At 35.0% G+C, this 21,101-nt stretch overlaps 2 protein-coding genes and 1 long non-coding RNA gene across 3 annotated transcripts; 2 read left to right on the top strand and 1 right to left on the bottom strand.

Moving 5' to 3' along the window:
- Nucleotides 1-340: 340 nt before the first annotated feature.
- LOC111200493 lies at nt 341-1,997 on the top strand. The gene is made up of 2 exons (XR_002654142.2): nt 341-1,509; nt 1,577-1,997. It is a non-coding gene; the product is annotated as an uncharacterized LOC111200493 (long non-coding RNA).
- Nucleotides 1,998-5,988: 3,991 nt separating this feature from the next.
- LOC106441673 (receptor-like cytosolic serine/threonine-protein kinase RBK2) lies at nt 5,989-9,102 on the bottom strand. The gene is made up of 7 exons (XM_013883461.3): nt 8,705-9,102; nt 8,362-8,622; nt 8,042-8,199; nt 7,837-7,916; nt 7,602-7,737; nt 7,124-7,273; nt 5,989-6,299 (listed from the first exon to the last, which is right to left on the bottom strand). The coding sequence occupies exons 1-7, from the start codon at nt 8,898-8,900 to the stop codon at nt 6,144-6,146; spliced, it is 1,137 nt and encodes a 378-aa protein (XP_013738915.1). The 5' UTR covers nt 8,901-9,102; the 3' UTR covers nt 5,989-6,143.
- A 3,497-nt stretch (nt 9,103-12,599) lies between these two features.
- On the top strand, nt 12,600-17,181 carry LOC125578024. Its single transcript, XM_048740291.1, has 2 exons — nt 12,600-13,095; nt 13,430-17,181. Exons 1-2 carry the CDS (start codon nt 12,600-12,602, stop codon nt 17,179-17,181), a joined length of 4,248 nt encoding a protein of 1,415 aa, XP_048596248.1.
- The last annotated feature ends 3,920 nt before the right edge of the window (nt 17,182-21,101 follow it).

The following is a 21,101-nucleotide window of genomic DNA, read 5'->3' as shown; positions in this document are numbered from 1 at the left end:
AAACCAAATTAGAACTTTCATAGATAAACAAAAGATTTTATTTGTGGAGGGGATGACATTATTATTATTTTTTATCTATGGTATTACAAGAAGACATCCCACTCATATGTAGCCTAAGACCAAGCTGCTCGTCAAGGAAAGATGATTACTGGTAGACTGATAGTTATGAAAGGCCTAACTGTAACCAATTCACACGTGTCGCCAGGACAGTCAGACAATAAGCCAATATTTCTCCCTGAGTTAAGAGTATCCCCAAATAAATTAATTTTCAAAAAAAAAATTCCGATTAATCGAGAAAAACACGAAGAAGGGTTTAGGTCTTTTAACGGAACCAGTTTTGTTCGTCAGGGCCTGAGCTTGACCGCCTCTCTCGACGGTACAGTTCGTCAGGGCCTGAGCTTTTGAAAACCGTTGATGCTCAAGTTCCCATTTACTCTATGCTAAGTAACAAAGTTGATTACTTTGGCATTTATAACCCCTTTTGTTTGTGATAGTAAAGTTGATTACTCTGTGTTCTATGTTCTCTAGGTCATTCCTTCTCTTTTGAGTGAGCTTCAACTAGCTGTTAAACGACATGAATCTAGTAAGTTAGTAGCTTATGTTTCCGTTGAGGATACAAGTCTTGTTGATGAAGGTTCCAAAGAGTTGCGTGGACACATCCGGAGATTCAACCGTAACTGTTCTGCCTTGGCCGTTCAAATGAACTATCCTTTGAATATTTTATCCAGGCAAAAGCCGATGACAGCTGCTGCTTTCTCTGGGGATGGCACTGTTCTAGCTGTTGCGGCTGAGAATGTTATTACCCTTTGGAATCCGGACAAGAACATTCTCTTGTCTGTTTTAGGAGCAACTCTTACGGTAAAAAGAATTATGGATATAATCTTTCAATATACTATACAGCCAATCACAAAGCTCTGTTTCGCTGGAAAGTCTGAGTTCCTTGTTGCTGCATCCCATTTTACGAAACCTGAACTCTCTGTTTGGAATACATCAAAGCAATCCTTATCATGCTCATATGGATTACGCATAGAAGGTAAGTCTTCAAAACTTCTCCTAGAAAGTTCTTGTTGTGTGTTAGCTTAGTAAATGGTTTCTTCTCGTCCTGCAGCTGTCACATCTGTGGTGAATTCATCAGCTTTTGCTGTCTTGGCTCTGATCTGATCCCATAAACTTAAAAAAAAAAAAGAATATGTTCCGCGGTAGAGATGGTGCCATTCTCTTGTTCAACGGATCAGATCCTAACCCTGTATCTATATGGACTGTAATGAAGGTCTGACACAAAAAAAAAAAGAAAAAGTAATGTTTCATCCGTTTAAATGAGAGACTAAAATGAAATATAATCTAACTCGCTGGCTGAGGGAGGATCAATCTCATTTCTTGAAAGAGACGACAAGTCTCTGCTTCCTCTTGCATATGTAAATGGAAGCTATGAGTATGTTGTTTTCGATCCCAGTAGCGATGAGACACATGAGCGTAGCGCTGAGGGTCTTGCCGGTAACGAGGAGACAGGTAACAAAGTTTTTCTAACCTCTTTTTATTGATGCTATATTAATAGAGAAAGTTTCAATCTTTTTAGGAGATTTTGGGTACACGTCGCTGTACGGACAGTTGCCGGATTATGACAAGAAAAGAATGGAGAATGTTGAGTAGTTGGCAACACCTTTTGAATCGTGAGAGAGACCATAGGAAACGATATTCAGCGGTTCTACACTAAATTTTCCGCCTCTTCAGAAACTATGCGGTGAGTTCTTTGAGTCACTTATGGAGAAAAGAACGGTCGTTGTGGAATGAGATAGGCTTTACGCAGACTTTACCACAAAAAAAGGTTTATACAAAAGAATTCATTTTACAGCCATCTTTATTTTGGTGAGCAAAAGTTTTTTGAGTTTGTGCGTTCATGAAATTTTTTAGCTTCTTTTTGTTGCGAGGTTGAGTGAAAACAGAATATATAAATCTTAAAGCTGAACTTTATCGTTATGTGATTATTGACTCATTGAGGTTAAGTAGGCCTGACAAAAAAAAAACTGAATCCGAAATCTAATCCTGAACCCAATTGAAAAACTGATCACGGATGGGTTTACAATGATACTCAAAATTGGATTTAATGGCCAGGTTAAATGGTTTTTATTTATACAGGCTGGTGTATTGAATATGTAATTTGAAGTGATTTGACTTTTAATAAGTTTGTAAATGATTGCAGGAGAATTGAAAAATTTGGTGTGATTTTTTGTTAAAACACTCTAGAATCTCATCTAAAACAATGAGATTTGGATTTTTATTTTTATAACTAAGGAAATCTCCTCAAACACTCTAGAAACACTTAAAGTACTCTAAAATCTCCGACTTAAATTTTGTTCAATAACAGTTGATTTCAGAGTGTTTTATGAAATGATAAGTTCAATAACAATAGACTTTAAAGTATTTTTTTAAATCCACGGTTAAATAACAGTAAATTTATCATTTTAATATAATTCACTTCAAACTCCTAGTTGAATACACTCCCCTTAAGTTAATTTGGATAGTTTATTGGATTTTAGATAATTTTCAGTATTTTCAAATGTCTTTGGATAGTTATTTTCTTGGTTTTGGATAATTTTAGATATGTAGCTAAGATAAAACCCAAAACCCAATTCAAACCGGATCTCGATATAAAAAGTTAATATCTGAGAGGAATTTGTAAGTTTAGTACATACCATAGTCTTAATAAAAAACCTAAATATTTGATTTGAGTTCAAACGAGTATTCAAAATACATACCATAGTTTTAATTAAAAAAAATTATTATTTTTCTACAAGGTGAAATTAATATTTAAAAAACCGACGTGAATCAAGTAAGAACTTGAATAATTTGATGAGGAATATATCTTGCTGATTTTTTTAAAAAAAATGTAAATGTATCACTTTATATATGGTTTTTAATCTGGTTCTTATTTTGCAGCTGTTTTAGCTCACCATGCTGTAGTAACCTGGAAGAAAAAATTAACAGCTAAGAACCGGATAAATTCTCTTAAACCAAACGAAATTTGCGATTGAAACCAGATTGAATTGAAAAGAGTTCCACTGGAACTTTGGTTCGAACCGGAATCAATATTGACCGTACCAAAAGGAATCGAGAGGTAAAGGAAAACCATTTGGGGCCGTTTTAGATTCTCAATCATTGTAAGAAAATGAGTCAGGTACTCCTGCTCCACCAAAAGGAAATTATTCCATTATCCAGATATTCAAACAAACATCTTGCATTATTAATAAGTTGGCAATACAAATAAATATATAAATGTTCTATGATTCGAGGTTTATCTATTATATATAGGTCTTTAGGTGGTCCAACATGTTGAGCTAATTATCTTCTAGTACATTTGCTTTGGAAAATCAACTTTTTATTTTTATTTTCCACATGCAAGTAGGACAATAGTTATTACTAGTTTGTGTTACGTATGAGAAAAGCTTTCTGCTTTTGAGAAAGAGATGAAAAATATCGTTGTTTATTCCTTGAAAAGAAAGGAAAAACGCACAATACTTATCCAAGATTAATGAAAGTTTGAAAATTTTCTATTATGTGGGTGAATTGGCTTATCCAACTATTGTAGACACACTTTATCAACCAAAAAAGATAAAAGAATATAATAATTCGTTGCATGTTACGTTTAAGCTTTAAAGGACTTAAAAGATGTTCTATCACATAAATTAGGAATTTCTGGATTGTTTATTAGTACTAACTGAAAGTTTGAAAAATTGATATGCATAGCAGCGACTTGGAGTTTATGAATGCATGTTCTACATAGTTTTTTTCTTTGGTATGAATGTTCTACATAGTTATATTCAAGTTTTTAAGAACTCTTATTTTGTTTTAATTATTTTTGGAACCCCCTTCCTAATGTTTAAGGATGTAGGCGGACTTATATTACTCAGTTTTGTTGCTTTGGTCCAATGACTCAAATTCGAATATGATAATTATTTGTCAAATTTAGGTTTTAAGTATATTGTTTCAATAGCGAGAAACTTCGAGAGAGAATAACATTTATTCTCTATTTAACTTATATTTCACCCAAAAAGAAAAACTTATATTTCACCAATCAAGTTATACATTCACTTTTGACATTTACTCTCTTTACTGTTGAAAGAATGAGAAACATACACTAATATTTACTCCATGTTTTGTTAGAGTAACAAAATTTACTCAACTATTTTTTCTCTTTCCTAATTCTTTTTCCTCTGTGTTACTATATATCCAACCAATCATACTCCTATTTTAATATGGAAACTTATTAATCACCTGTTATGCTAACTGGACACTCAGACTAACAAACAAAAAATTTATATTAAACTTAAAGATCTTAATCCATGTGTAAATCTCTTGTAGTACTCAAGTTCATGATGACTGAGGACTGAAACATCAAAAGTTTATTGTAATATAGTGTTTATTGTAATATAGTGAAATTTTTTATTGCATTATCAGTATACCAAAAAAGTAACGTAAAATTTTAAATAATTGTAGAGTGATACTACGATAATTGTCTGTTCCTTACACCTGGCATAGGCAGCCACTAAACAAGTATCCACACTTAACTTATTGTCATTGTATTCAGTAAAAAAAAACTTATTGTCATTGTATTGATCCAAGCATGCATTATTATGATTAAAAACAATTATTAATGTTTTTAGTCTAAGATCAAATCAGTGATCATCAAATGGCATCCTAGGACTTGGCATACTCATGTGAATTCAATGATCTTGAAGATTCCTTCATACGAAGATTGGTTTTAAAACATGAAACTCCTATATTATGCAATCTGCAAAGAAATTACATAATGTAGGATTTGAATCCCAGATCTAGATATAGAAGTATTTAAACCTTAACTACTAGACTACAGTGTTTCCACAGTTGACAATCGTAATTATATTACATATTGTTTAAGACATTTTGTTTAAGAATATGACATCTCATAATGTACAAGTAAATTTTAGAAACCACACAGATGTATGAACATATATATTTATAAAACTTTATGTGGTTATTGAAGTACTAAAATGTATATGTTAACTTGTTTTACAATAAGGAGAATTTCCCTTACTACAATAGTTTGAGGATTGTTCTCATGTAATAATTACTTGTTTATTTGTTTGTTTGTTCGAATAATATATCTATCTTGTCACTACTTTTTCGTTTCAATATAAGAGTAATTCTAATACTGCACATACAAAGAAATCAAGTTAATTTTTATGATGTCACTGATATATAAATGGATGACTTATATACTATTTTACATTTTAACTATGAATAAATTGGTTTAAGGTCAAAATTGTTTTGAAAATTTTAGTATGATACTCCTATAAAACAAAAAAAAAAAGATTGAAAAAAAAAAGATATTCCTTATAAAAAATTATATGAACGAGATTATTGTCACATGGAGGGACAACATCAGTTTGTCAAAGACTAATATTGTAGGATGTTTTACACATACTGATTATTGTTTTTAAAATGAATAGTTATGGTTAAACGTTGATAATTATATAGGCATATATTTTTGAAACATCATGTATGTATTGAAAAATCCAGAAAAATATATTTTTATCAAACTAAAAATAGTTCAAAGCATATATCTTAGAAAAATGGAAGGAATTTATTAGCCTGCTACATTTTTTTAGGTTTAATATTTGTTTTACATATGAATTTGCATATGTTTACTGTTTACATGAGGTTAATTTAAGAAATATAACATTATGTCATTATTATCAAATATTTTGGAAATGTAAAATAATAAAAAAATATTTGCGTTTAAAATGTTCTGAAGATATTTCATAAAAAACAAAATGATTATGTTTACTTTAATAAGAAAATTTTTAATTACTCAATGCATGTTTGATCAAAAAAATAAAATTACTCAATGCATGCAATGGGACCCTAATTCTTAATGCCATCTACTGGGATGGTATCAGATTATATGGGGTTTGCAAACTCTGGATAGAGTTTGGTTTACATATTATTAACTGTCCACATCGAAAAATAAATAAAACACCTCATTGAATACTACAAGTGTTCATGAAATAGACAAGTCTAAACAAATATATACAGTAAAACAAAATTGATATTTCAAATTGTACAACTAATTTCATACCTAGCGACTCCGATTGGAAGAGCTTCGATTAGAGAAAGAGCCAGGGGGGGGAAAGTGAGATTGAAGAATCACATTCACAATCCTCAAGATCTTCGTATCCCCAAAACTCTTCCTTCACTTCTTCTTCCTCTTCCATTTTCCATTTTTCCTTCTCTATATCTTCTCCTTGTAGTACTTCTAATACCTAATGTGCCACAAATTCAAAAACACAAAGTTCATTCTAAAGGAAAGATTCATAACATATCTTAGATGTTTAACCGAAGAAAATAACATATCTTAGTACCAATCTTGTAATGATGCTGTAATTATGTGTGTTTGATCTAGAAAATCTGGTTTAATAGTTTCTTTGTACTATTGATCAAAATTAAGTGTCGGTAAAGGAGCCTCTTTATATGACATGACTTTTCTTTATTCAATAACCCTATCAAAATCTGGTTTTAGAAAACATATTGTTTGGACCCAAAAAGAGAAAATATAGTGCTTGTTTTGTTTTGTTTTGTATGCGACTGTGATTGAGATTAGGTGTCGGTAAAGGAGCTTTTTCATATATAATACTACTCTTCTTTATATTAAACTTAAAAAGAGGTTCCTATATCTTATACAATAAATCAAAAAACAGCTTTATATGAACACAAAATAAATGTGAATGTTATATGTGGTACAAAAATTATGATTATTTCCTTTATATTTTTCAAGATTTATAGTTTTTTTAGTTCACATAATGAACAACAAAGATACTTTTTAGTCACGCAGCCAATTATCTTAACTGAAAAGCGAATCGTTGAGTAACATATTGACACGATACTACGTCTCATTATGAACCAATCATAAAAATACTTTAGCTTTTCAAAAATTCATAATAATGATACATATTACTCTTCTGTTGCCCAAAGTAGGTTTTCAATTATTAAAATGAACGGAATAAAAAACAAATAAGCATCCTAGCTAGAAGAAAACTAGAAAAGGAACAGCCAAATATGTAAAAAAATGTCAAATAAACTAAAATACCTCGATCATGGAAGGCCGACATGGAGACGATGATCGGATGCAGAGAGACGCAGCGAAAGCTATGCGATGAAGCTGTTGGATATCAAAGTTTTCACCGATCCTTGGATCCATCAACTTCTCAATCTCTCCATCTTTTATTATCGTTTTCGCCTGTTACAATATTAATATGTAATTACACCATGAATTCATTTCTCTGTAACTAGATGGAAAATATATATGGCCAAGGGTCCGTTTGGCTCTTGATCTAAAAAAAAATCTTTTTATGTAAAAATAACTTACTTCATCTAAGTTTTTTGAGTTTTTTTTATTTTATTTCATACAGTTCTGATTGGTAAAAGTATTATAAAGAAGTGAGTGGAAAAGCTATAAAGAGTTTCTAAAACCTTTACCAATCACACCTTAAAAATATGAAATAAAAGTTGTCAATAGTAAAAAATACCAGTAAATAGTAAATAAATTCGGGTTAAATTGGATTTACCCAGCTGTGTAGGCTTTGGTGGGATGCATCAACAGGTTTTTTACCAGAAATGAGTTCAAGCAAGAACACTCCAAAGGCAAATACATCAGTCTTCTCATCCACAATCCCATGCGTATAGTACTCTGGAGCTAAGTGCCTGTTTTTATTCAAAATGATCAATCAATATGTTTAAAGGAAACACATGCAGTTTGTTATATAGTTTAAATATGGAAATAAAATTTGAGTACAAAAATACCCAAATGTGCCTTCAATTGGAGCAATGGAATGGTGAGACCATTGAGAAGGCAGCCATTTTGCCAACCCAAAATCAGATATCTAAAAATACAAAGACAATTATTTTCTTCTTTGAATACAATTATTAAATAAAAATATAAAAAATATATTTAACAATGAAATAGTTAGGAAGTTAAGATGGAAGAGAAAGAAAATAAACAGAATACCTGTGGTTCAAAATCTTGGGTTAAGAGAACATTGGAGGATTTAATGTCTCTGTGGATGATCCTTCTTTGACAACCTTTGTGTAAATAATGAAGCCCTTTTGCTGTCCCAATTGCAATTTTATACCTTGTCTCCCACTCCAATGGTGCTTGATTCAAATCTACATAAACATTATTATAAAAAACAGACTTCAAAACAAAACAAAAACACCAAATAACATAATGAAAGCATCAATTTTTAAGCAAAGTTTGCTGAAACCATGTTCAAGAAAAGCATCAAATGTTCATAAAAGTTCAAGTTCTAAGGTTTGTGGGTTATGTACCATGAAGGAGAGAAGCAACAGAGCCTCTTGAAGAGAAGATGAAAACAAGATAGAGACCATTGTCAATACAACAACCAAGAAGAGACAAGACATTAGGATGTGAGACATGTCCTATTGTTCCAATCTCCATTAGAAACTCTTTCTCTCTCCTCTCATCTTCTCTCCCTCCTCTTGTTATCCTCTTCACAGCGATTTCTTCACCACTTTTACTCAAAATCCCTTTGTACACCTCTGCAAATCCACCTCTTCCTACCAAGTTCTCTGCAGAAGAACAAAACCCTTTTAGTGAAAGAAAAGACATTATAGAGGGAGAATCAAAGTTTCTTGAATTTGGAGACAGAACCTGAGCTGAAACCGTTGGTTGCGTCGTGGATTTCTTCAAAGGAGAAACATTTCCACTTGGGTCTTTGAAACTGCTCTGCTTCTTGAAAACCCTCCACGCATTTGGAGTGTGGAGTTGAGTTTTCAGAGTCGGAGTCGAAACTGCGTCGTTTGAAAGAGAAGAGACGTTTCAGGCTGTTGCTTCGAATGTACTTCATTGTGTTAATGGAACAGAAGAAACTCGAGGTTTACGCAACTAATGAATCACAGAGGGAAGAAAAAGGAGGAGGAAGAGGAAGGGACAGAGAAGAGAAAGTTATTATTATCTCTCTGTCTTTATGTACTTTGTGAATAAAAACACAGAAGAATTAAATTTGGGTTGGTGAAGGTTTACGGTGAGGGCGTCCACAGATAATTAGGTAACCGAAAACTGAGTTTCTGCGTTTAGCGTTTGGTGATTTGCGTTTTGGTGGTAATGAAGTGTAGAAAAAGATGAAGCAAACTTTATATGGGTGAGACTTTAATGCTTTTTTTTATTTATCTCACAAGGCAGGTAGCTCTGCTGGAGGATGTCCATGTTCTCAATTTTACTTTGTTTTTCATTTTCTCATTTTTTTTTACTTCTTTACACTTTTCAAATTAAATTGTAATAAGTCAAGCCTAACATATTTTGCTTAATTAAGTGAAACTATTGTTAGGTAGTCCATATCTTAAGCTCTTATGGCCTAACACTCGTCAGTTATATGTTAGCCCCAATCCTAAAGAATCACTACTACAATTAGTCATTATTTAACTTCCTTTTGTTTATATGTGTATTATATATATACATACATTTTTAAACTACTTATAGATTGTTTATTTCTACGACTTCTAAGGACTATGATTTGATTACTAAATCGTGTTTAGACCTGTGCTTAGTTTGATACTTTGTGTGCTTATATGCAATAAATTATACATTTGATATTGTTTTACCAGCATTTTATTTCTTCTAAACTAAATGCAAAATCAAAACTCAAATATGCAAGAAAATAATTATTTCCATTTACTGTAAGTGGAAAATGATGGTTGTCTATGAAAAACAACATACTGTGTGTTTTATCATAAATAATATTTTAACATATAAACATGTATATTTAATACTCTATAATATTATTGATTATGTTTCTTATTCGATATTATTAATGTATAATGATTTGTTTTATACATTTTAGTTTATTATTAACTGTTATTTTATATTAATATATTTTCGAGTTTGGTAAAATAAATTCATAGTATGAAATAAACAAATTTAGAATCTCCTTCATTTTTTCTAATTTTTACAGACTGAATACAATACAATTTAAAATTTTATTTAGTTATACTATAGAACTAATATTTTCTTAGCATAATTTATATTTCTATGTTATTTATTTTAGTATATTGCAGGATTTTATAAGTAAATAGGTTATAATAATACAACATTATAATTTAAAAATATTTTGAAATTTTTATTAAGATTTTGTTAGATTTTTTCCAACATATTTTGTTATAAGTAAAAATAAAATTTGAATTTACAGTTAAAATTTATTTATTAATATCTATATAATTTATAAGATTTTTTAGAAATGTTAAATATTAAATAGATTAACTTAAATAATCAAATATATGTAATTGATGAAATAGACCTAGTATGAATTGTTTATGGTATTTTTTTTAATAAAGAAGATATAAAATATAATTATAAATTTTGAAAAATAGCATACACTTTTATTTTATTTTGTTTTATAATAAAATCTTATTTAAATTAATGTATAAGAGTATATATAAAAGCTCCCAGGCACGTTTTTAGAGGAAGGTCTTTGACTTCTCGCTATACGTCCTTTCCTCCTTTTTACCTATGGGTTCCTTTCCTGTTTTGGCTCTGAGTACTCTGCTTTAGGAAGCTTTATTTCAAATTCCTTCTGCTTCCAGTAATATCCACCAGGTAAAAGGAAGTCTTGAAGAACAACCCACCGGGTTCTCCCCCGACTTGGGTCGGTTGGCCATTTCCGACGAGGTTTTTCACCGGAATTAAAGATGGATCTTCCCATGGATGCTCTGTACGGTGAGTTTTGCAGGTTTTACTCCTCTGGTAGAGCTATCGGCGGAGACTGCTGCTAAACTCATCAGGTTGAGAGTTTTACCCAGTGGTTACTGGACTTCGAACTAAAACTTTGTTTCAGAAGATAAGATAATCCCTTGCCCAGTTAACCTCAATTCTTCTCAAGAACCTTTTTGTTACGGAAGAAACGTCTGAAACTTTGCGGCTAAAGTCTACTGCTACAGATTTCACCTCGTTACACATAACCTCCAACAGGAAGAGATGCAGCGCCGCCTCTCCTCCTCCGAGAAAGGCAAGACCACCGCTCTTGAGCATGTACCGGCTCCGAGAAAGGCGAGAATCAGAGCAGTTGCATCGGACCTCAACTCCCTTAAGGAAAAGCATTCTCTCACGCTTATCGGTAGGGTAACCAATCCCTCGGTCCAGAAAGTGTGGTCTCTTATCCCCTTTTTCACTGACCATTGGAAGACTGATATTCCCCCTGTTGGTGCTGACCTGGGGCTGGGAATGTTTCAGTTCCAGTTTGAGTTGGAGTCCGATTTACTCACAGTGCTGGAGAAGCAACCTTACCACTATGCTAAGTGGATGATTATCCTCCAACGATGGGAACCCACGATCTCTCCGGACTTTCCATCAATGATTCCTTTCTGGATAAAAGTCCAAGGATTACCTATCCACCTAGGATCAGAAGAGACAATCCGCAGTATTGGCGAAGATCTTGGCACTTGGGAGGCAACTGATATCACCTCTAACCCAGCCCGAGTAAGAGTGCATGTTAATGGGAGGCTTCCCATCATTAAGAGAACTGTTATAGAATATGATAATGGAGGAGAAGTGATAGCAACCCTCCATTACGAAAAGCTTGAAAAACATTGCTCACAATGCAGCAAACTGGACCATGAGCTGCGGGATTGCCTGGAAGCCAAGGCTTTAAAGAAAGCATCGATGGCAAACCAGGAGACTAAACATAGGACGCTAGATATCGGGTTTCCGGAAAATCCTAAAAAAGAGTCGGAGGCCAGAGTGGCGGAGCACCGTTCCTGTGATGATGTGAGCAGACCTCCACAAAGAAGAATTACTAGTGGGTACTCTTCTCATTCGCTGGCGTATGAAGGCTCTCAGAGAAGAGAGAACCATCGGGGGAAAACACTGAGAGAGAGAGGAGCTCATGGACAGGAGTGGCATCCAGTTCGATCCCTTACTCCTCATAACCCGACACAGAGTCGGGAGATAGACTACCACCGAGACAGGGAGATGGCTCGAAGAGCAAGTTACCAATTTCGTGGGGATTCCCACTTGTACCGTTCGAGCAAAAACAAAAGCCGACATTCTTATCAGAGCTGTGAGGAGGGGAGAAGAGTCCCATCGGCTAGGAGGAGCCCAACTCCACAGGAGGCCTCTGCTAATTCACATCACAAAACACAGCCATATGAAAGGGGGATTCCCCTACCGATGGGTTCTACGAACCTACCCATTGTGGCTGTTGAGAATGCAGTGGGAGTAATAAGAGAAACCTTGTCTCAGTACACGGCATGTGCGGATCCATCAGAAAGTGCGGCCAGGCGAGAAAGAGTGAGATTAGCTGAAGCCCAAGGTACCATTGAAGGAAACGCGATCCATTTGGCCAAAATCAATGAAGAAAGAATGCTGACGGAGGAAGTTAATGGGGGGAGACAAAGGCTCTGGCTCTAAAACACCAGTATTGGCTCGCCTCGGGCCTCTGACACAAGAGAATGGTTTACTGGATAACCGTAATTCTACGGGGACCTCAGGGCCTAAGACAAGATCCCAAGATAGGGCTCATGTCCGAGAAAGATTAGGACCTTATCTTCCAGAGATGACTATCTCTCCGACCAGGCACTCTGACCGGCCATCTCCACAAAGTCAGAAGACCCCTGGCTCAAACTCGATTGAGAGAATCCCCATTGCTTCGAGGCTAGGCCCAGTTTCAACTGAGGTCAGATTTGAAGATGTTGAGTTTCAAACCGATCCTGGGTCTCAAAGAGATAGATTACCAGCGAAAGACAGGATTGGGAAAGCACTGGCAAGCCCATTATCAGCTGCTGCAGGGAAGAAAAGGAAACCGGGAAGACCCCCAGGACCCAGGAAAGTAGTCTCGAGTCCGGTCCCCAACCTTCCTTCAGGCTCACGCAAACGAAAACTTCATGTGGAGAAGCCCCCAACAGGTCGGAAGAAACAAAATTCGGATGGAGAGAGGCCTAGGAAAACAGTCAAGCAAAGTATGCAAAAAGGGAAGAACATCAGGAAAGGAGCTTCTACAGGAACCCCGTCGTCTTCAGACAACGTTCCGATCGTCAACATGATCCCACCCAGTGCTCGTCGTAGGATGGATTTTCGGGTTCCATCCCACCCCGTTCCTTAGCTATCCTGAGCTGGAACTGTCAGGGGTTGGGGAACCCCCAGACAGTTCGGAGATTGAAGGAGATATCAAAGAGTTTTGACCCTGATATCATCTTTCTAATGGAAACGAAAAATCCCGATGAATTTGTGATGAAAAAACTGGAAAGCCTGCGCTATGAACATCACCATTTGTCTCCCCCACTGGGCATGGAGCGGGTGGGCTGGCGCTTCTCTGGAAACAGGAACTGAACTTAAATGTTTTGGATTCTAATGCCCATGTAATTGACACCTTTATCTCGTTTGAAGGGAAACAATTCTACTCGTCCTTTGTTCACGGAAGTACGGATAAGAATCAGAGGAATCATCTTTGGGATGTTCTTGTGACAAAGGCGACTATAAGAGAGGATGCTTGGTTTATTACAGGTGACTTTAACAACCTACTCTGTTCGCAGGAGAAGGAGGGGGGCCAGGAACGCCCGGAGGGTTCTTTCACAGATATGAGAACCTTTTTCTCGGAAGGTGATTTGTTTGATCTGCAACACTCAGGTGACCCACTATCGTGGAGAGGACAACGAGGTGATCACCTAGTGAGGTGTAGATTGGACAGAGCTGCTGCTAATACGCTTTGGGCAGAACGCTTCCCTACGGCTAGATGCCAATACCTTGAAGCTGATCTTACCTCTGATCATAAACCTCTCCTATCTTTCTTTGATAAGGGTGGTCGAAGAAGGCGTGGAAACTTTAGATACGATCGCCGTTTGTGTAAGAATGAAGAGGCACGGAAGATGATTTCGAATGCTTGGCGTGGAGCAGGGCAGGCCTCTGTCAGAGACAAGCTGGCGTCTACCCGGAGTGCAATCTCGGCCTGGAATAAGACCCAACACAGAAACAGTCAAGAAGTAATCCAGCAACAGAAAACGGCTCTCAATGCTGCATTGTCTAGCCCGGTGAACGATATTGATTTGATACAAGTCATAGCTGCAAAGCTGAATGCGGCTTACTCGGCGGAGGAGGAATACTGGAGACAACGGAGCCGAGCATTATGGCTCAAGCTGGGAGACCGCAATACCGGCTATTTCCATGCGACCACCAAGAACAGAAAGAGAATAAATGGGTTTTCGGTGATAGAAAGGGAGGATGGTCAAATGGTACATAAGGAGGAGGAGATTGTCCAAGTGATTGGGGATTATTTTCAAAAAATGTTCTCATCACTACCAGGGGAAAGAGAGGACATTGTCAACCGGGCGCTTCAGCCACTTCTCACAGGCGAGGAGAATGACTCGCTGATAGCTGTTCCCACCTCAGGGGAAATTCGCGATGCTGCTTTCTCCATTAATGCTGAAAAAGCCCCGGGACCAGATGGCTTCTCGGCGGGTTTTTTCCATACTCATTGGGAAGACGTAGGGCCGGATATAGTGAAGGAGGTACAAGGTTTCTTCAGGGGGGAACCACTACCGGAGCTCATCAATGAGACTAACATCCGCCTCATCCCAAAGATTCCCAACCCACAGAAGGTCTCGGACTACCGCCCTATTGCTTTATGTAATGTTTATTACAAAATCTTCTCCAAGCTACTCACACGTCGCCTCCAGCCCCTGTTGAGTAAGCTGATTTCGGTAAATCAATCCGCCTTTGTCCCAGGAAGAGCTATAGGGGACAACATTCTGATTACTCATGAGGTGTTGCATTACCTCAACACGTCGCAGGCTGAACAACGATGTGCGATGGCTGTCAAGACTGACATGAGTAAGGCGTATGACCGGCTCGAGTGGGAGTTTATATCGCTGGTCATGGTTCGATTGGGATTCCACCAAGATTTTGTCAAATGTGTAATGCAATGTATCTCATCGGTTACATACTCCTTCCTCATTAACGGCTTGCCTAGAGGGAAGGTAGTACCGAGTAGGGGAATCCGCCAAGGAGACCCCCTTTCTCCCTACATATTCATAATGTGTAGTGAGGTTCTCTCGGGATTATGTAACCAAGCAAAAGAGGATGGTTCTCTGCAAGGGATAAGAGTGGCAAGAGGCTGCCCTCGGATTAATCATCTCCTCTTTGCTGATGATACTATGTTCTTCCTTGAAACCACTCAAGGAAACTGCAGCGCACTTACTGACATTCTTACCAAGTACGAGAGCGCGTCTGGCCAAACTATTAGTAAGGAAAAATCGGCTATCACATTTTCCCGACGTACCCCGGCAGCGATTAAAGAAATGGTCAAGGAAGAACTGCAAATCCAAAAAGAGGGGGGAACCGGAAAATATCTTGGCTTACCGGAGCAATTTGGTAGGAGGAAACATGATATTTTTTCCTCCATTGTGGACAGGATAAAACAAAAGGCCCGGGGATGGTCTAACAAGTTTCTCTCCTCAGCAGGTAAGATGGTGATGCTGCAAAGTGTACTTTCAGCAGCCCCTTCCTACTCCATGTCCCACTTTGCTCTTCCTGTGTCTTTATGCAAAAGAATCCAGTCCACTGTGACGAGATTCTGGTGGGATAATAATGAACATACCAGGAAAATGGCGTGGGTTTCATGGGATTCTATGGCCAAACCAAAAGCTCTGGGGGGACTTGGTTTCCGGGATTTCCAAGTGTATAATGTTGCCCTCCTGGCTAAGCTGAGCTGGAGACTAGTTCAAAATCCAGACTGCCTTCTGGGTCAAGTTCTTTTGGGAAAATACTGCACTGAAAGCAATGTCCTAACGGCCACAGGACCTTCTAACATGTCCCATGGATGGCGGAGCGTGCTTGTCGGACGGGATCTTCTGATTAAAAATTTGGGCTGGGTGGTTGGAAATGGACAAGATATCAAGGTCTGGGATGACCCTTGGCTGAGCTTCTCCAAACAGGTACGCCCAATGGGACCACCGCAGGAGAGCACGGTTGAGTTAAGGGTTTCGGACCTCATGTGCCCGGGGACCTGCGAGTGGGATGCGACAAAAATCCACAGTTGGCTGCCTATGTATGAAGAGACTATTCGATGTATCAAGCCAAGCCAATCTGGGGCTCTAGATAGGATTATTTGGCTGGGTACAAAATCAGGAGTTTACTCGGTGAAGTCTGGATATTATAGTGCTGTGGACGAGGGTGACTTTACCCCTGCGGGACCGGCCATCGCTTCTGTAAACTGGAAGCAGTCTGTGTGGCAACTGGCCTGTGCACCAAAGGTGAAGATGTTTGCGTGGAAGCTACTCAAGGGCGCTCTGCCGGTGGGAGAAAGGCTGGTGGAAAGACATGTCCCAGTTGATCCAGCCTGTAAGCGATGTGGTGAAGCTGAATCTATTAATCATCTGTTTTTCCAATGTGCTTTTGCCAGGAAAGTGTGGCTTAATGCGCCTTTCTCAACGGCTCCGGATTTCAGTGGATTACTAGATTTAGCGGGGATGTGGACGGATCTTTGTTCCATTACTTGCTTGCCTCCTTCGGGGATCACTGCTGGGTCACTTGCGCCTTGGATTTTATGGAGTATTTGGAAGGAGCGCAATAAGTTCGTGTTTGAAGGTACCTCAGCCTCAGCAGAAAGTACGCTATCAAAAGCAATTGGATTAGCCAGAGAATGGATTTGTGAACCGAAAATGAAGCCATCGCCGAGTGGTTTGGTTGAACCAATCCACCATCCCCCACCTCCTAACACGGTCACGATCCGATCTGATGCTGCGTGGAAGGGTCAAGGGAACAGAGCGGGTGTGGGATGTTTCCGTATAGCCCCGTCAGGAACTAGATCCATTAGCTCCTGCATTCCTTTTGTAGCTTCGACGATCATGGCGGAGGGTTTGGCTCTACTTGAAGCAGTGAAGATGGGCATCTGCGACAACTTGAAGGCGATACGTTTTGAATCTGATTCCTCGCAACTGATTAAAGCGGTTAACTCAGGGGACTGCATACCTGAACTCTATGGAGTGGTGTCGGATATCCTCTCCCTCATCTCTGTGTTTGATTTTGTTTCTTTCACTTGGATTCCTCGTGAGTTTAATATCCAAGCAGACAGACTTGCTAAAGCTGCCTTGGCTGTAACCGATCCGGTGGTGGTTGTAGGAGTGTTTATTCCTCCCAACTAACTTTGCTCTTTTAATTAATATAAGTGTGTTTCAAAAAAAAAAAGTATAAGAGTATATATTATTAATTACGAAATTAATCAATGGTATTAATTTAAATAAAATATTTTAAATTTTTAGAAAGATTTTGTTAGATTTTTTCTCAAATTTTGTTATAACTAAAACTAAAATTTAAATTTACAGTTAAAATTGATTTATTATTAATATCTTTATATATTTAATAGATTAATGTAAATAATTAAATAAACATAATTAATGAAATAGACCTAATAAGGCTAATATGACTTTTTTTATGGTAGATAAAAATGGTACTTCTCTTTTAATAGAGAAGATATGAAAAACAAAATATTTGGTTTTTCTTATGTCAAAAAAGTTTACACACATAAACATAATTTATTTTAACCATTTTATTGCATCGGACCATAAGTATTTCTCTGTTCTGGGGTCTCATTTAATTTTAAGCGGAGTTACTTAAACAAAAATGAAGAATCTCAAGTTCTAAACTACTCATTACAAAACTTTCATAAAAAAAGAGGACCGGTTAATTCAGACTTAAGCATAGGTATATCAAATAAAATTAATGAACACAAGGTCAACCCTCTTTAGTCCATTTGAAGATTATAAATCTATTTCTTCAAATCTGGTATACCACAAAGCATAAGATCAATTTCTTGTCGATATTTTCCATTTTAAAGTATAGCCTTTTAGTTATTTTTCAAGATTATATATCATTTCAGAGATATAAGAAAGAAAAATGGGTTATATTGCAAATATAACCTTTTTAGTCACTACTCCCTCCGTTTTTAATATAATTCGTTTTAAAATTGTGCACATATATTAAAAAAATCATTAACTTTTTATATTTTCTAAACATAAACATCATTAATTTTTTACCTAACTACAAATCAACCAATAATAAAATAGAAGGTATATTATCATTGGTCATATAACATTAAGTGTTAATAAATTTTACATAGAAAATCGAAAACGTCATATAATTTGGAATATAAAAGTTTTTCTGAAACAATTTATATTAAAAAACCGATGGAGTAATATATATTGATCTAGCTACCGGAACAAGTGAAGAAGCAAAACATGTTCAGTTCAACTGAATGTTTCATCTTCTTCTGATTGTCTTCACTACCTCATTATTTCAGTGTCTAAAGTTTATTGGCTTGTTTAGATATTATATTAATTGGCATCTTAGTTTTTAAATAGCTAATATTACGGCCTCACATCAACTCGAAAACATCTAGAAGAAGACGCATGGCACTAACTTGGACAAGATTGATCTCTGTGAATGGAACAGTTTACTTAATGCCAACTGTTGTAATGTTTAGTTTTAAAGGGTTGTTAATTAAATTTATATAACGATAAACAAATCGACAAAAGTACATTGGTGATGATTGGTTCGACTGTGGCTTAAAAAATTTAGACGTAGATGTTTGGCTTTAGATAAATTGGTTGTAGTTGTAAAGTTGTTACTGTAGACTTTTTCTGCAGAGATTTTTGCTGTAGTTAAATTTGTTTTAACTGTAAGTTATAGGCTTTTGATATTTTTTAAAAAAAATATATGAAATATGTGTTGTATATATAAAATTATTATTTTATATGACTTAAATTAATTTATATTAATATTTTTTTTATAAATTATCAAAATTTATTGTAATTTAAAAAGGGATATATAAATAATATTTATATTATTTAAATATCTTAATAATTAAAAAACACTCAAATTCAAAATTAAAATATTTATAAAAGTTTTTATTATAATTATATAATTTATTTGATATTATAGATATTTTTTTTATATTTTACAGATTCTACAGCCTATAAAAATATGATGTAGCATTTTTGCCTAAAATACATAATAAAAAGTTTTGTTTTATTTTTTTTTGCTGTAGCTTTAAAAACAAAGCTAAAGCATGATTGGTAAAATTAAATAAAAACTTGATGTAGACTTTAATTTTTAAAAGTGAAGCTAAAGCATGACTGGTAAAATTTAGTGATTTAAAAATAAATAAAGCTAAATTAGGGAGATAAAGTCCAACCAATCATCCCCAATAGGCGTGTCTATATAAAAACTTGATGTAGACTTCCATTGCTTTATTAGTGATCGATTGTGTCTATATATTTTAATTTAACTTAATGAATCTTAGTTATATTTCGAGATGTCTTTTTCATAAGGAGTTTTAATAAAAGTCAATGTATTTGATTTGAAAATTTCAATATGAAACAAAGTGATAAATCGGTGATGATAGCAAGTAATTATTTATGTCTGTGAAGGGAACGTGTTTACTTAATGTTTACTGAGATAATTTTCATGGGCGTTATTCATAACCCTCATGGCAAAATAAGTTACAAGATATATAGTTTAATACAGAAATGGAAGTATATAAATAATATTTCTAAACTAATGTAAATACAAATGAGAATAGTTCATCCTCAAATAAATATTAGTTTAACTATGAATTCGCAAATAGCTAAGAGTTATTGTTAGAAGAATTGTAAAAGAATTATCAAATTTTGAGATTCCGTTGTTATTAGTTTATAAATTTTTAAAATCTGAATAAAATCCCTTGTTATTGGGGTGTGAAACTTTTAAATTCCACTTAAAAATTTTTATTACTATAAAAGTTTACTTTTCATTGATTTTTAGATTCTATTAAAATCTATTATTATTGAAATTTAATTTTTCTTTGTTTTTATTCATAAGACTTAATTTTGAAAATCTCATCTATACACATAAGATTTTTGAAATCTGTGTAATAAAATACATTCACATAAAATACACAAAATCGAATAATAAAATAATACAAATCACAACTTTAACATAATCTATAGACACAACATCAGTTATTTTCTGTAATTTTACATGTACGACTCAAACCAAAAAAAATAACAAACTATATAAAAACTGATTAAGCATAAACTACTAATGAACCACTAATAGCATAATATATATATTTGTTAATAAATAAACAAAAAATACAAAACTATATGAGATGTGTAACAAAAAAACATGTCATCATTAACGTGTTCTTTATTAGTATTCGAAAAGAAAAAAATTACATAAAAGTTTGAAAAACTAAAAAAAAAATCAGGACTCTTCCCATAATTTGTTGAGAACAAAGTAATTGAAATGATTCTCATTCTCTTTCTTCTATCACTATCAATTTCCTACTTTAAAAAATAATAACAATCAATATAATTCTATACACAAGTAATGAAAATTTATGTAAAAATATTTGATAAAATTTGTTAAATCTTGTTAACTAGTAAAACTCTTTCAACTATTAGAATCATCAAATTCCACAAAAATTCATGTTCCAATTACCCCAAATTAATACTTAGTCAGTTTCAGGCTCTTAATTTATCATCAAGCAAAGGAAAATAGGTTTTAGTTCTCGTTTATAAAAGATTTGAAGTGGAACTGATATATAGAGATGACAAAAAATTGAAATAAACATGTGATTATTTTTCAGTGAAACCTTCTACGACCAAAACTCTTTCTTACAAATTCAGATATATTTAAGAAAAAAGGATACCGTCGGTCGATGGCCATATTATTAAATATCAGATTGAGGAGTACATCTGTTAGACTGTTACATGTATACAAAGCCATCAAGAGGGCGACGTTCTACTTGTATTCACGAGCCCCAAGTCCCGCCAGTCTCCATTGAGAGACCACGATTCTTTTATATCAGACAGTGACAACAACCTTACATTTTAATGGTAGCTAAGTTTTTTTCTTATTTCAAATTGGTTTACATATAATATTTATTTTGAACCAAAAAAATAAAAAAATATAAAAGACTTATTTAGCTATCGTATCTCAGAACATTCTTAAAAATACAATTTTTTTTTGTTTTACTTTTCAAACGAACGAAGAAGAAGTCTTACAAGAAGTTTTCTTTTAAGTT

Source organism: Brassica napus, chromosome A9 (genome assembly GCF_020379485.1).
Source record: "Brassica napus cultivar Da-Ae chromosome A9, Da-Ae, whole genome shotgun sequence".
NCBI lineage: Eukaryota > Viridiplantae > Streptophyta > Magnoliopsida > Brassicales > Brassicaceae > Brassica > Brassica napus.
Note: the sequence above shows the minus strand (reverse complement) of the source record. Positions and strands in the feature narration are given on the sequence as shown.

Excerpts from the sequence above, each read along its gene's own strand:
- LOC125578024 (XM_048740291.1), top strand. The coding sequence starts at position 12,600 with ATGACTATCTCTCCGACCAGGCACTCTGACCGGCCATCTCCACAAAGT. Across the intron at positions 13,096-13,429 it reads CGTCAACATGATCCCACCCA|GGAAACAATTCTACTCGTCC; the intron begins GTGCTCGTCGTA and ends TCTCGTTTGAAG.
- LOC106441673 (XM_013883461.3), bottom strand. The coding sequence starts at position 8,900 with ATGAAGTACATTCGAAGCAACAGCCTGAAACGTCTCTTCTCTTTCAAA. Across the intron at positions 8,623-8,704 it reads AACCAACGGTTTCAGCTCAG|AGAACTTGGTAGGAAGAGGT; the intron begins GTTCTGTCTCCA and ends GTTCTTCTGCAG. Across the intron at positions 6,300-7,123 it reads GTCGGCCTTCCATGATCGAG|GTATTAGAAGTACTACAAGG; the intron begins GTATTTTAGTTT and ends GTGGCACATTAG.